The sequence below is a fragment of the Echiichthys vipera genome (assembly GCF_963691815.1).
Source record: "Echiichthys vipera genome assembly, chromosome: 9".
In the NCBI taxonomy this organism is placed as follows: domain Eukaryota; kingdom Metazoa; phylum Chordata; class Actinopteri; order Perciformes; family Trachinidae; genus Echiichthys; species Echiichthys vipera.
Window position 1 is genome coordinate 9,143,521 of NC_139834.1, and position 18,873 is coordinate 9,162,393.

The 18,873-nt window shown below is 40.3% G+C and overlaps 1 protein-coding gene across 1 annotated transcript; it reads right to left on the bottom strand.

Annotated features, from left to right (window-relative positions):
• Positions 1-3,406: 3,406 nt before the first annotated feature.
• Positions 3,407-18,239, bottom strand: sypb (synaptophysin b). Its single transcript, XM_083919286.1, has 7 exons — positions 18,218-18,239; positions 16,085-16,150; positions 7,908-8,032; positions 6,689-6,887; positions 6,390-6,581; positions 5,989-6,300; positions 3,407-3,521 (listed from the first exon to the last, which is right to left on the bottom strand). Exons 1-6 carry the CDS (start codon positions 18,233-18,235, stop codon positions 6,019-6,021), a joined length of 882 nt encoding a protein of 293 aa, XP_083775412.1. The 5' UTR covers positions 18,236-18,239; the 3' UTR covers positions 3,407-3,521; positions 5,989-6,018.
• Positions 18,240-18,873: the final 634 nt, after the last annotated feature.

Below are 18,873 nucleotides of genomic sequence, written 5' to 3' on the forward strand. Positions count from 1 at the left end.
GGCTGAGGAGCTGACAGTGGGGCGTTGGCTTTCACTTTTCTCAAGGGGAGCTGCTGTTGGCACGCTGGCACCGCCGCGAGGAGCTGCTCCCGCGGTGCCTTCAGGTACCCCTCGTAAACGCGTAAGACCTGTTGAAAATGTTAAATGACTATGGCGAGCGATTTTTTAACATTTACTCAAAACACACGCCTATCTGTTAGTGCATTTTTACATATTCATAATACCATTTATCCTAGTCAAAATTATATTCTTACTAGTGACAATGATGATTAAAGATGTCCACAATGACATTCTTCCTGTCCACAACTGTCTTTTCAGATATCCACAACATCATCATTACTATTAGCCTTAAATGTTACATTTTTTCAAGATTCAAGACAAACTTTATTTATCTCCAGGGGGTAATTAAAGGTAAGGCATGTTAAACAAGGTGCAAATGGAGAATGAGGTAGACTGATCATATACAGAAGTGCAATTATTTATTATTATAGATATAATTATTTTTAGACTTTAATTTGAATGTACCATTACTGTAAACGGACAAAGGTACTAATTTATGGATTTATAATGACTTTTGGACCACTACTGTGTCTACAATCCATGTTGCAATTATAATATGCTCTGTCTCTCTCTTAAATATTGGTTTTCCTTGAATTATTGACATGGACAAATCTTTAAAAATGTGAAATAAATTCTCAGATTTCATAAAAAAATTGAAGGGGAGGAATCCTCTTCAATTGATTCCCTTCCAAAAACCTGCATACTGGCCCACATCCTGCCTAAAATGGTGTTTAAATGCCTGCTGTAGTCAAATATAGGCCAGCTACAGAAACATTTAAACACCAGCTGCATTTTCTGTGAAATTGTGGGTAACACTCACTAAATGTTCTCTTCTGTCCGTGTTGCTTTGCTATGTCTTGAACAGAGTTTATTATGGTTTATTATGGTTATGTTTATACTTTCAATTTACTCACAAAACTGATTAATAACACTTTGAAACATACTTTAAGTAAACCCAACTTGTAGCTTTCATCAAATTGAATAAACTTTTTTTACTGTTATTGACTGACTTGTGAAATATCTATGTATATATACATACATATATATATTCTATATATATATATATATATATAGAATATATATAGAATATAATGGACTTGTACTTATATGGCGCCTTTCTAGTCTTCTGACTACTCAAGGTGCTTTTACGCTATTGGTCACATTCACCCATTCACACAGATGGCAGTGGGAGGTCGTAAAGATTGAAATGTTGTATTATTCATAAAGATTTCTAGCTGTATACGCAGACAGTTTGCGAGAGCGTTTCTCATGTTTTTTCAAGATTACGCTTTCCTCCGAAGCGTCTTGACATGTAATCAGGTGAACAGAGACTTTCTTTAAAAAATAAATCCAACTCAACCACGTAAACAAACAGACAACCAGCCTATCAACAGAATAACACATTTTAACCTTCAACAGAATAATTTCAAGTTTATTTCATTTTTGTTTCACATGGATCCCATATAATAAGAATACAGCAGAATTCTGGAGAGTCTTGGATATTTTTTTTTCTCTGACTTATCATTATCATAAATACTAATATGAATACATCATACACAATAAACACAGCACTATCCAAAGGCGTAGAGAGAGTATCACAAGACATCATTCACCACTAACAACAGAGTATATTTCATTTCAGCATATTTATAAGAGCTACAGTGAAAGAGAGAGAAAGACAGAGAGAAAGAAAACAAAGGTGGGACTAGAGGAAGAGAGAACGCCAAGTGCTTCTACACCGCCTGGATCAAGCTGTGCAATGGATCGATATATTCAATAACAATTCATTCTGATGAGTTGAAGCAAAACTACCAATCGACACACATCTCTTACCATTTGGCAAACACGATCTTGCACATCCAAACAAGAGGATTGGCAGTAGAGGACATGTATTTATATCTGGAACGAAGGAATTATTGCAGCACTTACTTTGTGCTTTGAGTAGACTATAGCAGAGCTGCTGTACTGTATGTGCTGTGCAGTAACCACTATGATGGATCAAACATACCACGGTATTACTGTGCAGTCTAACTTTTCCTGCAGCTTTAAGCCTCAGCCTCTCACATACGTTTAGGGATGCTTTAGGATATAAGGATGCATGCAGTAAATTCACCTTCAGAAAGAGAAGAGATAAAGAAGGATTGAGGATGCAGGAGAAGTATATATGGAGACATATTGTTCAGACCGCCTCATAATAAACACGTGTTTAGTCTTTAATATATTCTCATTTGCCTACAGTTAATGTCAACGTGAGTTAATGTACGCCACTGTGATAGAAACACCGGTTAAAAAACTATATGACTCTCTTACAACTTCCCAGACCACATAACAGGCAATCAAAACAGGACGAGGGGTTTCATTGACAAAATTAGTTTGATGCCATTACATAAATCCAAACAAATAAACAAACACGCACACTAAACCTGTTGTTCACTGCCCCCCCCCCACCCCATTTCACAATTTTCATACTGATAGCACACAATAGCAGTTTCTGAAACAGCACAGCAAATATGAGATGCCACCATGCTCACTAATTTTATTAACCCTATGAGATTTTATGATCTTATACGTCAGGATTTTTCAAATGTTCTGTGTTTCACAAGAGTTCATCCTCCCTTGATAGTGATTTCTGATGGAAAAATATATATAAAAACGTAAATCAAGTTGGAGCAACCTACTTAAAAACCCACATCTATCATCTATTCACTGTTATTACCATAAATCACTCTTACTCTGCTCACGTTTGACGCTCATAATTCTGCTTTTCTTTAATTTGCCACCATATTTTCACCCCTTTATTAAATCCTATCACTAATGCTGATAATTAAATAAATTTAAAAAAAACATTAAAAAAAAAGTTCATAGATTCTGAAATGAATAAATTAAAATATAATGGTATGCATGATTTAAGGGGATTGAAGGGCAAAGGCTAAACTATGTGAGCTCCTAAACAGAACCAAAGTAAATGCAATTGAATAACTCTGTGCTCAACATTTGTTGTATAACAACTTGTATGGAGTGCACAATTATTCAACCGTGTACATATAATCATATATATATCAGCATGTTGATATTTACACAGCACAGACAAATACATTCTCCCAAGTTAGATATTACTACAATTTTTTTTTCTCCATAAATGTAAGTCTTTTCCATTACAAGATTTCTCTTAAATGTTCGTCAACGAATGTTTTGGTATTTGTATTCAAGTTTTTCTCGTATAACCAAACAGACAATCCTCTGTTGTCTTCTACAGTTAAATACATCACGAGAATAAACATCATGTTACAGCAAAGACCCTTTTCCCCCAGTGGTGTCCCCCTCCCCAGGCCCCACCAGTTTCTGCCCTTAATGCCTCCCTCCCTCCGCCTGTCAACTCACAGATACACAAACAGACAAACAGAGGAGTGTGGAAATGCAGGTGGTGGTCGAACGCCACACTCCAAATTCACAACGTCACCCTGGGTGGAGGAGAAAAGGTGGAGAAAAGAGATCGAGGGAAGGAAAATGTTAAACACACAGCAAACGTAACATCTCTTTGAAGCTATACTGCCCTACAGTGTAAGTAATAACAGTAATAACATAATTTCTGCACAGTTTCATGCCTTAAAGTATGGAGATTAGGACTGATTTGGATAAAAACGATTAAGTGGTAAATTAGTAAACCATACTATATCATCGATGTGGCAAATATTCATTAGTTGGGACAGTAAACAAACTTTAAAGCTAATTTTTAGGCTTATATAGTTACTACAGTATAGTTGGTAATGTTTTTAATTTTTAAACTGTCACTATATTCGGACAGCACAATGAGATAGACTATCTGTGAAATAGTATTATATCTTTACTTCTGTGTGCTCCTAATGCCATCTGCTAGATCCACTGCACCCGGCCGACAACCAATCAGTGCTGAGGAGTCTCTGACGCTGCGCCGATGGCTGCTCATGAACTTGGATCAAACTGTGAAACTCGACAGCGTTGATCAAATATTACTAGATATTCTGTGACTGTATTGCATAATGTGTTTTCAGAAAAACATTTAAGTGTACCATTTGGCAGTAAAATGATAATGTTTGTCCTGCCGTTTCTCATTTTACAGCTAAAGAGTACACTAAAATATGTTTCTGAAACAATTTCCGTGTGAAATATGCAATATGGCCACAGAATATCGAGTCACGTTTGATCAGCGCTGCATAGTTTCACAGTCTGATTGGAGCTCAGAACAGAGATTTCTCAGCTCTATGTTCGGGCGCGGTGGAAGCCAGCAGATGCCATTAAAGAGGTGCTGCACACTTAAACATGTTTTTGAGCTGTGCAATAAACTATATGACTGTACTGTCATGAAACACATCAATACCAGTGTTAATATTGCCTTTTTTCCCCACCAAATGTTTAAAAAAAAACATTTAATGAGTCGAAAATGGCTCACCACGCCCCCCACTGTTTTAAATCAAGCCCTAACCCTGCAAGTCAAATGATAAGGCAGAGTCGATAGGTTGGGACGTCTATATGTCGTCAAATCAAAAAATGTCAATGCCTTCTTTTGTTGCATTTTTTCAAATGATGCAGTGGGTGGAGTTAGGTTCAGGGTGAAGTGACACTTTAAGAGCACAGAGAAAAGGCTCTGGGAGCAGAGAAGATGGAGGTGAAGATACATTACTTTTCCACAGATCGTCTCTCGCATTCTGCTGCCGGATGTAGTAGACAGTTTCAACAAATGTGAAAAAAATATATTTTTCATGGAAAGTTGCCAGCTTCAGCTTCAATTACATGTTGAACATATAAACAAAGCTAAGAAATGTGGAAAGCTGACATGGACACTTTTGAAATGCTTTTGGAAGTTGCTCCTCCTGAATTATATTCAGTAACCACTGCATTAGTGACTATGACTGATTATTACATTATTCTATACTATAGAACTCCTATACTATACTAATCCCCTTAATGTACCATATATACAGTTTTATGTCAGTGCGTCCCATTGATTCTTGCACTATATTCTATTATACTAAAACAGACAAACACTGAGTAAGTATTTATCTATCTATGCAATTTAAATTGAAGCTGGACACTTTGGTTCCAACGGGTCAATTCAAAAATCTAGTCAAAATCCAGGTTGATTTTTAGATGTGACTGTTTATAACTTGTTTTAATTGACTTATTATTGTGTTATATTAGTTATATTCAAATGTATTATTGTAGCTAAGAGTGGTGTTGTACATTTAAAATTGTTGCTCTTTGTTTTTGTTTTTTTTGTTTTTATATACTATGGTCTCTCTTGAAAATGAGATCTTGAGCTCAATTGAATTTACCTGATTAAATAAAGGTTTAAATTATTAGTTTTTTAATTACACACTGTACTGACCTTCATTAAATCGCCTCAATACGACAGCAAGCTGCTACTGTACAGTTTAATGCTTACTCATCTCTACACATGTCAGACTGCTCGGTTACAATGTGACTCAGCCAGATAGTCCGCTGTTCCCAGCTGAGATAGATGCCATCGTACTGCAGTGTTCAGTGTTTACACTATAAATTAGCCTGCCGGCTTTTTTTTTTAGCCTAACATTGTTCAAACAGAGAACTTAATATTGGTAGCAAGAGCAACAAGTTAGTGGACTGCATTTAGTGCTGTCAATGCACCTTTATTTCTCTTATTTATCAAAGAAGAGACACGCGACAGTAAAGAATCTCAGACTGAGCTGAAACGGAAACACTGTGCTTTAACACGTCTGACAGTTTGATTACAGGCATCCATTTTAAGGAAAGGAAAGGATATTTAAATAAATAAATATTGATACATATATATCCGAATCCCAAATTCATTTACTGAATACCTACCCGACAAACGATTATCCGAATTTTTTAATATTCCTAAACCCAACCTGTTCTAACCCGTCCGTACGTTCCACATATGTTTACACTCACCATCCTGCAGCTGTGTTTGGCTGCACAGGCTCACATCTGATTAGAGTAGGAGGTGGGCTGCTGCTCATAGCCCTGGCTGTATCCTCCTTCCTCATTGTAGCCTCCCTGCTGGCCGTACTCGGGCTGGTACCCTCCCTGGGAGCCGGCGTAGGGGTCCGGCTGAGCGTAGCCTCCCTGGGCAAAGGAATCGGGGGCGGGCTGCTTTTCCTGTGATGGGACGTATGTTCCAGAGAAGGCAGCCATCCAGCCGGTCTCCTTGAACACAAACCACAGGTTTCCTATCCACAGGATCAGGTTGATGAAGCCAAAAGCCTGCGGAGCAGAGAGGTGTTTGGAGATTAGATATCAATATTTCCATTCTCATATCGACTCTTTATATAGTTTCATCATCTGGGACCTACCACAGAGGTGTTGAGGCCGGAGACCTTGGGGTCGTAGATTTCACGGCAGCGATTCTCTTCTTCGTCACAGGCTGTAATGAGAGTGATGACCCTCTCTGGATCAGTGGCTGTTTTCACATCTGACAGGCCTTTAGCCCAAGCACATGAGGACACCAGCCACATGAAGGCAAATACCGCAGACACAACAAAGTCCTGGGGATCAGCAAGACAACAGGAATACTTTTAATACCAACAGCAACGACTAGATAGTAATGACTAGAAGGGCTTGTATCGTATGTATGAGGCATAAACTAACTCACAATCTGGGCCCCCTTGCCGTTTTCACGGTACTTCTCCAGTACGAAACAGTATGCAGAGAGGGCTGCCATAGCGTAGAGGAAGGAGAAGACACCGATGGTGACAAAGAACTCAGCTGAGGAGGAGTAGTCCCCGACCAGGAACAGACGCTCAGGGTTCCCTCCCTTACAGGTGGGGGCATCAAAGTAAACCTGATGGAGCCTGAGAACAGTGACATAAAGGCAGAGAGAGAAATGAGAAAGTGCTAGAAGAGCTTAAATGTAAAACACTTGGTGATATCCCTGATCAGTGTCTGCGATTTTTTAAGTTTTCATTAGTCCCTTTCAGACATGTACTGCAGACGTGAGAAAGCATATATTAGAATCGGTGGTGGGAAGTCAGTGTAATGTCGGATTGAGCCCATGTGTGAAAATTTAACAGCAAGCAAGTGGGCGTGTTGACGACATTTCTATCATGCGGCTTGTGGAAAACCGGAAGAAAACAAACATCAGATGGTGAAGAGGAAGAAGTGTTAGTTACACAAAGACGGCAAAGAAATTGTAGAGAAGACAAGATTCGGGAACTTCCTTTGGTTAGGGCAGAACTCGCCAGACAAATTCAAGGAATGGCAAAAGACTCTGTTGTTTATGAAGATATCCTGCTTCCTGCACGCTCTGCCCAGGCGCCACCCCACGTCTAAACTAAACTGAGTATACCCAGTAAATGCGTAAATCTACTGTTGTGTGCTGCAAATGTGAAACTTCAGACTATCTCTGGACCTGAATTGTCAGACATTGTTTAGAGTTCATACAAGAAAATGGCTATTGATCCAGTTAAAATGTTTAATTGAAAATTATTGCTGATTATAGTGATGTAGTTTGACATTGTTGTAAATCTAATTCTAACTAATTCACTTTCTTGCCAAGAGTTAGATGAGAAAATCCCTCTCATGTTAATTAGATATGAAGCTACAGCCAAGGGAAGTTAGCTTAGCATAACGACTGGGACATGGGGAAACAGCTAGCCTGTCTCTGTTCAAAGGTAACAAAATACACCTACTGGCACTTCTAAAGCTCACAAACTAACACCTCATATTTATTTAATTGTAAAAACATAATTTAGCTCAAGAAACAGTCATATTCTGAAATGCATGCTTAATGTGTTACAGTTTATATGGAGCCTACAGGTGAATTCTTGTTCATGTCTCTACGACAGTGACAGTGACTTGTGAATGAGACGTACCTGAACGGGTATTCAAATTCTACTTCTATGCCTAGGTCACTCTCCGACCGGTTTTTACACTCCACGCTCATCTTGAACATGCCAGAGTAACTGCCACATGTCGAGAAGGCGAAGATTGCAAAGATCTGCGGGAGAAAAGAGGAAGAAAAAGAGACATGGTGAAAATGAGACAGACGAACTAAAGAAACACAGAATACACAAAATGATCATTTTAAAGCAGACTTCTGGCTGATCTTCACATATTTGAACAGCACTCCAGTTTAGTTTGGATACATCATTTCCACAAAGATCTCTGTAAAACAGGTGGCAGCTCCATTTGAAAGCTGCAGATGGCTTCTTTCACCACCTGCAGCGTCTTGAGCAGATTGATGCTCCGCCTCTCATAGAGAGTTGCTGCAAAATGCACACAGAGTGCAAATCAATGCAGCGTTATCGCCAGGTTACACAGCCAGGGCTGCGCCTGTTGCCATGGTTACCACTACAATTGGTTTTCTGTGGGGTTTTTTCTAGTGCTTTCAGTGATTGTGCATTTTGTTCAGGGTCTTTCACTTCACGTGCACACAGCTCAGTTTTATCCATCAACGTAAACGGCACAAACAGACATGGGTGCAGATAAACTCTCTCTCTCTCTCTCTCTCTCTCTCTCTCTCTCTCTCTCTCTCTCTCTCTCTCTCTCTCTCTCTCTCTCTCTCTCTCTCTCTCTCTCTCTCTCTCTCTCTCTCTCTCTCTCTCTCACTCTCACACACACACACACACACACACACACACACACACACACACACACACACATAGCATGAGATTAGACACGTCAGACTATTTTTACTACACCCTCCCTACACTGTGGGCCAGATCCGATTGGGTAGAAAATCCAGCTATTAATCTGACTGAGGTGCTCTACCATCTGTCACCAAGTACTCAACAACAAGCTACTGTAAAGACTGCCAAAACACACACAAAGCCACACCCCGACACGTGAGCTTATATATATACACACACGCACACACACACACACACACACACACACACACACACACACACACACACACACACACACACACACACACACACACACACACACACACACACACACACACGCACACACACACACGCACACACACACAAAGGGACGTCTAGTTGCACTGTCCTCCTGCTGCTGGCATCAACACACTGAACTATTTACAGTACATATTTTAGCTAATGTGAGTCAGAAGCTTGTTTGTTAGATTTACACACAGGCTGCCTAAAGCGAGCCTCATTGGGATCGTTTTACTGATCCTCATCTGTTCCTGCAGGGTTCTTTTTTTTATTTAGATTTTTCCAATGTCTTCTTCCAATATCTCAAACACTTTCTCCCCTGTTGTTGGAAGAGAGCTAATTAACAGGTTTTAATAACCAATGCAAAATGACTGTAGATGTGATGGAAATGTGTGAGAGAGGGGGAGAGCTGATAAACACACACACACACACACACACACACACACACACACACACACACACACACACACACACACACACACACACACACACACACACACACACACACACACACACACGCGCACACATACTGTATACAGTATATATCTACCGGAGATTAAAATTAGAGAACAAATAATAAATACTTGATTTATTCTGAAATACTGTTATTTTTTAGTCTCCAGAATTTGATAGAATATCAACTGTGGCTATACCACTGCTGTACTAGCATGTTTTTTTTTTAAATAACCAAGGCACTTCATCAAAAACCTTTGTTTTTGTGAAAAAACAGAGAGCAGTAACCATTGTGTCAGAAGAGAAGATGTAAACAATGTTTTCTTAGAGCTATAAGATTCAAAAATGAACAGGAAGTGTAGAGGCCCTTTCTTTGAATGACTTCAGCACATCTGCACCCACAGGACATCACTAGTTTCTCTCACTGCTCTGGTTTGATCTTGGTCCATTTCTTCTTCAGTCTCTTCCACAGTTCAGTAACTGTAGTGGGTTTCTTAGTCATTACTTGGTTGTCAAGGATTTTCCAGAGATTCTCTATGGGGCTTTAGATCTGGACTCTGACACTTCCTCCTCCAAATTTAACTGACTTCTTTAGACAGTTGTTCCCAGTCCACCGCCAAACATAATGTTTCCCATCAGACCCAAATAAATTGAACTTAAGCAATGTCATGTCATGGTTTGGGGCTGTTTTCTGCAGCAGGAGTTGGGCCTGTTGTCCACTTCCTTGTCAGGAATGCAAATGTTTATGTGAACCTCCTTCAGCAACATGCAACACCTTCACTGCAGTTGTCTCCCAATCAGCTGCAATTTTCATTTAAGACAATGTCCCCTGTCTCACTGTGAAACAGGTGAAGCAGTTCCTTGAAACAATGAAATGTTCAGCCCAGAGTCCAGATGGTTACTGTTCACAAAATAAAGGTTTTTGTTGAAGTGCCTTGGTTATTTAAAAGAACATGCTACTACAGCAGTGGAATAACCACAGCAGATATCAAATTTTGAACAATAAAAAAATATTATTACAATATTACTTAGGTATGAACTGATCTTGGAAATCGTAGCAATACCTGAGCTTCAATACATGCGTGTGCCTAGATGTCTGAACTAGTGTTCTAAATTCACCTTGGATGATGACAAATTTTGGTGTCACGTGCTATTGTTTGTTGAAAAAACCTGCATAATGTGAGTTGTGTTTTACATAGAACTTTCCCTTTAAAACTCCAAACAGAATAATTGGATGTAATGCTGCAGCAGCTGTGCAATTAATCAACCTACAGCAGGGTAGCGTTTCACAACTGCAATGTCAGCACAATCCTTTACACAATGCATATCTTATCCTAAAATATTTCATATCATCCATCTTATACTTTTTAGAATACCTGCCTTATGGCACTACAGAGGCTGTTTTCATTTTAAAGGCTGTTCATAGGTTTTAGAGCTCCAGTGTCCTATTCATTCTCTCACTATCCCTCAGAGTCAGTTAAGTCACGATTTCATGAGAAGAATCAATATAGAGACCAAAGTTTTGTGGCCCAGCTGTGTTCTTCGTGTTCAGAGACATTTGGGAGAAAGTTAAAGGTTCCATACTGTAAAAAGTGAGATTTCCGCTTTTTATTATAAAGCAGGTCGGGGTGATATATAAATACTGTGAAAATATCAAAGCGCTCAATCCACAGAGAAATGCACACAGCCTGCGTTCACAAAACTATGCCTTTGAGCGAGCCGTCAGGACTTATGTACAGTTGTGATGTCACAACTACACTATATATAGGTAGAAAGTGCCGCTGCAGTGCTGTTACAGTCACTCTCCGGCTGCAATGATGGTGCAGAGACACAAAGATATACAAGTGAAACGAACCTGAAGATTAGCATAATATCGGACCTTTAAACCACTAATGAGTCAAGAGATTATCTCTGTCAGAAGCCACACTGCTGCTTCAGCTGCCTCTTTCAGTGAACTCTACAATGATTATGAGTCAACAGATCTGAGATGATAAATTCATTGAATGAGAAACATATTTACATGTAGATAAATGTAAATATATAAATTCTACATACATTCCTGTGATGTTTTAAATGTAAAAATTGTCATGTGGGCTGTAAAATCTGTGTATTGTAATTCAATTGAACAAGTGAGTCTGCAACCATGTTCAAAGCTCTGTTGGACCGTATGCACAGCAATGCTTTGAGCTGAATGCTAACATCACCATGCTAACACGCTCACACTGACAATGCTAACATGTTGATGTGAAGTGGATATACTATTATGGTATAAATACTATACTATTTACCATGTTAGTTTAGCGCATTAGCATGCTAATATTTGCTCATCAGTTCTTAACACTGAGGCTAATGGGAGGGTCATTAGTTTTACAGTTATTTGATTGTAATATTGGACACTGTGAACCAGTTTTGATGGCACTAGATAAATCTTAAAGGGTCACCAAAGCTGTTATAAGACATGAAAGGTGTACAAAAAATGACAACAATCCCTCCAATAACTGTTGAGATATTCCGGTCCGAAGCTAAGACGATAGACCAACAGACATCGCCACCCCTAAAAACCAGCAGTAAGTAAAGTAAATCTAAACGAGAGGCACCAAAGCATAAATTAAGAGTTTACGGTGATGGAGGAGGAGTGATGGAGGAGGAAGAAGAGAGCCTGCCAGACTGAAAAAAGAAATGGTGGCCCACTGAGTGTTAGGTGCCATGGTAACACTATTGGCAGCATCACACAGTGAGGAGGCAGAGGCTGGTTTCTACCCCTCCTGGTATGCTGGATGGTTGTCAGCTCTTCTGTGCTGAGAAGATACCACAATCTAACACACGTAAGGCACGAACGATCCGTCTGCTACAGCTTTTGTTCACGCTCTCTGTCTGTCCCTCTCTGTAAAAACTGATTCTCAGATCAAAGACAGTAGCAACTGTAGAGCTGAATTATATCTGAAAGGTACAAGAAGCCATTAACGATACTTTGGGCATTTAGATCCTTTATCATAAGCAACCATTTATATTGAGGTACACATATTCACCATTAACTAGTTTCTTATTAGCATTTTAATAGCATATTGGCTCTTTAATAGTTTTATGTTGTGTTACATAACAATGAACCAAATGTTATTAAGGGAGACTTTTTAATGGAGATAACTCTTGTGGTAGGCTACTACCAGTTTATAAGGTCCATACTGAACAATACATAGGCCGTAATGTAGTCGTACAATATGGTCATCATGCAGAATAAAGCATTAATAAGTGTTTTGTAATGACTAATAAAGAGGAAAAATGTTACTAATTTTCCTGCTGATAAGCCACTGGTAAATGGCATGTATCAAGTATTACCTTATTATCATTGGTATTTCTGTACTGCAAGTTTTTGTCCACCATATAAACAAATACTGTATATCTGCAATGAACTTATATCAGCTATAAGTATATATATATATATACCTTGCAAACGTGTAAAAAAATTTCCTGGTTCATATACAACTAAAATGTTGACGCTCATACTACCAGTGTTAGCAGCAGTAAAGCCCAGAAATAAACACAAGCTGTGTGAGCCCGTCACCAGAGACCCTGGAGTAATAACCAGTCACCAAGCATCTGAACAGCAAAAGCCCCCTGAGCTACGACAAAATCAACAGCATTCATTACACATTAGGGACTACAGCAAAGGCTCTTGCTTCATGTTCTCACAAACAGCTTTTTTCAGAGTCAGAAAGAAGCATTATCATGCAGATGAAATTCAACATAGCGGGGCCATTCTGTAGGGGTGGAGGCAGGAGTTTGCTGTTTGCGTATACTCGGTGGTTGAGCTCCACATCAGCTTTATTTGGGAACTCAATGTCTTCCAACATCCATCAAATCTCAGCTTTGTCAGCACTATTCCCCAGAGAGAGAGAGAGAGAGAGAGAGAGAGAGAGAGAGAGAGAGAGAGAGAGAGAGAGAGAGAGAGAGAGAGAGAGAGAGAGAGAGAGAGAGAGAGAGAGAGAGAGAGAGAGAGAGAAGAGAGAGAGAGAGAGAGAGAGAAAGAGATAGAGAGAGAGAAAGAGAGAGAGAGACAGAGAGGGCGGGGTGGGCAAAGCTACATGAGTCACACATACTGAACGCTGTTTAAATCTCACACATTCCATCATCAAATATAGACAAGAGCGGGATCCAATCCACTTGCTCTCATCTCTCTAATTCAAATATATGAATATGAACACCCACTGACAGGTGGAAACAAAGCATATCAGCCAATACTGACCACAACAAAAAAAAAACAAAAGGTTTGATTCTACTCTACAGAAGCATCTTTTTAATTGCTGCGTGCTTCCACTGAAGGGGGCTCCTCTCTCCCCTCCTCAAAAACAAACAATGTGTTGCTGGTTGTGTATGCCCATATTAATCCAGAGAGAGCAGCAGCTCCTCCTCTCCCTAGTCTGACAGATGATTCACGGGCCCTGGCCTCCTGAGCGGGGCTCCTGATTGGTGGTTGGCTTGCTGTGACCCAGGGAGGCAGGGATGAGGTGCTGGCACACTCACACAGCTCCAGGGAAGGACTACAGAGTCATGCATGCCTCTGACTGTTCTCTGGAGAATCTACAGAGCCCATTACACTGTGGGACCCTGTCACTTTGGCACGCACATCTTCATCTTGGTTGTGTTCTCATACTGAGAATCAGGGGTGTAGCTAACAATAATGGGACCCATGTGCAGGAAGGGCACCCCCTCCTCAATTTCCTTCTCATCTACACTCCCAAAATATATACATAATTACAGTGCATGCACATACAGTATGTAATGAGGGACATAGTTATACAAATGATTAAGGCTGCATCTCAAGCTGTTTTCTTGATTAATCTATTCAATGTTTTGCTAGAACATAGTGAAAAAAAGCCCAAGGTGACCTCCTCATACAGTAAGGATTGTTTTGTTTTGCTATAGCAAGAAATTCAATCTACTATCATCTATGACAACAAAAACCATCAGATCCTCACATCTGAAGAATGAAAGATGGGCATCTTTTTTTACGTAACTAGAACCACAACCATCATCACATCTGGTTTTAACATGACATAAGGCAAGCAAAGAAACATTTTAGAGGCCCTCGCCTGGCTGCGGGGCCTGTGAGTAATTAGTACCACTATTCCCACCACTGTGGTGCCCCAGCTGTAGAGAGAAAAAAACTGCAATCAAGAAGCACCACTGTTAAGCCTGCAGCCTCTTCAGTACGAGCATGCTCTGTTGTACGAGGATATCTGTGACTGTGGGACAAGATCCTTTATGTCTAATATTCTAAAAATGTCTGTAAAGGCTCCGGGTAGATCAACATGAATAAAGGGAATGATCATGTTCGGGTTTAATCTGTGGATCCTTTGGGCTACAATATGTCAGAATAATGTAAATAATGCCCATCACAGTTAAGTAAAGCCCAAGTTGGTGGTTGTTTTGTGCGATCAACAGACCAAAACACCAAAAATAATCAGCTTTCGTATGAGACGAAAGACAAGCAGTAAATCCTCACATTGGAGAGGTTCGACCCATTTTAGAGACGCAGTACAGTGTCTTAAAGGTTTCACATTACGCTTATTTTCAGGTTCATACTTCATACTAGAACATGTTTACATGCTTCAATGTTCAAAAGCCACATTAACTGTCTCATACTGTTTGAACACACGTGTATTCAAGCTCTGTCTCAAGCGCTCTTTTTTTACACCTGTCTCTTTAAGCCCCCCCGAAAGTTTGCTCGGATTGATCAGCGATGTCTTCCGCATCTGCTCTCTTGGCGTCTCTGCGCCGTCACTGCAGCCGGGGAATGACTTTAACGGCACTGTAGCTGCACTTTCTACCTCTATATAGTATAGTTGTGACATCACAACCGTACGGAAGTCCTGACGGCTTTTTTAAAGACAGTCTCTGAATACGGGCTGTGAGCGTTCTGATACTTTCACAGCATTTATATAGCACCTCAAACTGCTCTATAATCAAAAAAGACGTGGAAATCTCATGTTAAGGTTGATCCTGTTTAAAGATATTTACCCAAAAAATAAACAACAAAAACTGATTTTTTACGATTTGAGCTAAACTAAGTGATTCGGTTAATCTATTTGTGCTGCTCTCTTCATAGATAAACTCATAAATGAATAGTTTGCTTGGTCCATCATCTGGTGGAGACTAAACACATGAAATCCAGGTAATGAACTGCTCTTGCATGCAGAGGTCACGTCCTCCGAGAAGGATTTGACAAATTGTCATTATATTCCCTTGTGTCACTACAATAGTGACGTAACACATCGTGCTGGTGTCTCCTGCTCAGTCCTGCCGGGGCAGTATCACATCATCAGGAAACAACACACTCCTCAATACCAAGCTCATTATTTGAATATATTCACAAGAGTTTGGGTGGAGGAGTGTGTGTAGACAAAAGAAAAACCAATGTCTGATGCTAAACCTTCATGAGAGAGTGTTCAACTGTGAGCTTTTTTTTTAATTTCTGAGAGTGAAGAGTCACATCCATTATTAAGCCCCATGCAGCTTCATGACCTCTGTGCGACAGAAGGTCACAAATCTGTCAGTTAAGGACATAACATTATTAACTGCACACACAACAAGCTCTAAGAGGTTTATCTATGAAGATATTCTATCCTGGGATATTTGTTTTTATTGAAATGGAGAATTGATGCAATAAACATGTAAAATGGAGAACTTACCCACTGAAGAATTTTGATAAATCCCAACGGTTGTTTGAGTACCGTGAACTGCCCTTGGGCCACCAACTGCCAGAAGGAGAAAAATCATCAATAAGCAGAGTTTTTTTTTTTTAACCACACTGACACTTTCACATGAACCTCATTACCTCATATAAGCCAACAGGCCTGGTCTACTGCTGGCACCTGCAGGTGTTTGTTACATGATAAATATCATAGCTGGCATCTTTGTGGGCCTAAAAGATGCTGCACTACTACAATACAGTCATTTTAATATTGACTTTAGATGCTATTATTAAGGCTTATATAAACACAATGCTTCTGTCAGTGCCTTTTCAGTCATGACTTTACTTTTAATTACTCTGTTTATACTGTGTAGACTGCTTTGTTTACTATTCTGTATCAGGGGTGCCCAATCCTGCTCCTGGAGAGCTACTGCCCTGCATGTTTTAGGTTTCTCTCTGCTCTAACACACCAAAGCCTAATAAGTCAGGTGTGTTGGAGCAGGGAGAAACCTAAAACATGCAGGGCAGTGGCTCACCAGGAGCAGGATTGGGCACCTCTTCTCTATATATTGTTTATACTTATTGTGTATGATAACTGAATAAAAATCAACCAAGGGATGGCAGTCCTAGTGTGTGGGCGGGGCGATGTGAAACTATATATTGTCTAAACGGTATAAAAATGGGTATTGTTCATATTTTTTCGAAATATTTTCTATCGCCATGTTGAAAAATCCCCAATATTTACATCGTTTGGACGCCGCCTTGCATTCTGATCACTGCATGTTATGTTCATTTTGCACTTAAGTGTGAGAAAATACTCAGTGCATTTCATTTGTAAGTATTTAAATCATACAGGAGGAGTATCCGAAAATAGGCTTTGCAAAGTGGTTATTTCACGCAGATTATTTATTTATCCAAGAACAGGTAAAAATGCTATATCGTGATATATATTGTTATTGAGATATGAGATTTCCTATATGGGGATAAACGGATATCGTTAGTGTGTGTGTGTGTGTGTGTGTGTGTGTGTGTGTGTGTGTGTGTGTGTGTGTGTGTGTGTGTGTGTGTGTGTGTGTGTGTGTGTGTGTGTATGTGTGTGTGTGGGTGGGTGAGAGCGAGCTCCTGCCAGCATTACAATTACACCAAAGCTGATTAACCGACTGTTTTCTCTGCGCTCTCGCGGCACACTTCTTTTGTATTATTCATTTGTGCGCAAATCTCGCGAAATCTGTGCAATTGAGGGCTGCAATAAAAAAAAGGGAAAAAAAGGAGGAAGCATTTGTGCGCAGGTGAATGCGACACCGCAAAGAAGGCGGTGTGTCCCTGATTGTGTGCATCAATAAATGGCCGCACTGGAAATAAGCGGCAGCAGGGATGTTTCTTCTCTCTCTCTCTCTCTCTCTCTCTTTATCTTTTTGGCTGTGGGGTTTTCTTTCACCCTTCATTGTTCCTCTCACCATCCATATTAAACAGATGACGCGTGTTCTGACAGAATCCATGTCGAGAGCGGTTTGATTCTTGTACCATGTCCATAGAGGAAAGCCTCCCTGGGCTTAGACGCGCGCACAGCTCCGGTAGAGATGAGCCATGTTCGTGTCCATAAAGATGCAGGAGCGCGTCCTCCTCGGTGCCGGGGCCTACTGCGGCTATGTCCGAGCTCACCGTGCAAATGAATCATGTTTTGTTATCTATGGCGACAGCAGGTTAATTGAGACGTGAGCGGACTAAATCAATTAGCAGAATCCCCGGAGATAAAAGGCCTCTCCTTCCTCTGCTAAATGTCAGTGCTGCAGAAATCTTCCTACACATATTTTTTTTTTCTGTCAGCGGGCCGCTCCATCATATCGACTGCAGCATCAGTGGTGGAGAACTGTCCAATTAAATCGCGCTCTGTCGTGCCTCAACACCAGTGCGTTTGTTTAGATACATGCATAAATCACAATTTTGACTCCAAGGTAGTAATCGACAAGCGCTGCATTAAAAAAAATAAATCTTAGAGTCGGCGGATCTGCTGCAAAAAAATCATTTTCATTTGAGCGCACGACTAAAGGATAACGAACCAAACTGAATGTAACATCATCGAGCGAAGAAAACAGCAATGAAATAGATGATTTTCTCCCCAAAGCCTTACCTGGTTTACAACATCCATCTTGGCCGCTTACTCGCTGATAAGAGGATCAGAGGGGCGGGGGGAGGGAGGCGTCTCATCCGGAACAGCCCAGGGGAGGAAGACGCCCAGGAGGAAGAGCAGGACTGCGTCACGAGCTGGGCGAGGACGTGGGAAGCCGTTTGTATCCGCCGTGAAGCGTCGTGACGTAAGATCACTGGACGTGGAGTGGAAATGGAGCCGAGCCGTCTGTCCAATCACAGCGCAGCTTTATTCTAAGGTTCGCCCCGGGGCTTATAACAGCAGAGGAGGCTGTTCACGCTTTAGTAGACGGAAGGAGGGATGTAAAGGGGGAATAAAAGAGGTCGGTGAAGGTTCGTGAGCTGCTGCTGGTCATTAACAGGCAACTCCACATCATCAAATGTCAGCTGATTGTATTTTTAGAAGAATATATTTGCTCTTCTTCCTCATTCTGCGCATAACAAGTTGTATAAAGTTCAGGAAGAGTTCAGGTTTTTCTACATTCATTCAAACACTATACAGATAAAAGGCTGAATATATTAATGTTTAGCACTCAACAACATACTGTTTTGCATGATTCTTTTTTTTATCTAAAGGGGAAGTAGAAACCCAGATGTTGTCCATCTGCCGTGCATTAATGGCTGATTATATAATTCACT

Excerpts from the sequence above, each read along its gene's own strand:
- sypb (XM_083919286.1), bottom strand. Across the intron at positions 8,033-16,084 it reads TTATCAAAATTCTTCAGTGG|ATCTTTGCAATCTTCGCCTT; the intron begins GTAAGTTCTCCA and ends TTTCTCCCGCAG. Across the intron at positions 6,888-7,907 it reads GAATTTGAATACCCGTTCAG|GCTCCATCAGGTTTACTTTG; the intron begins GTACGTCTCATT and ends CACTGTTCTCAG.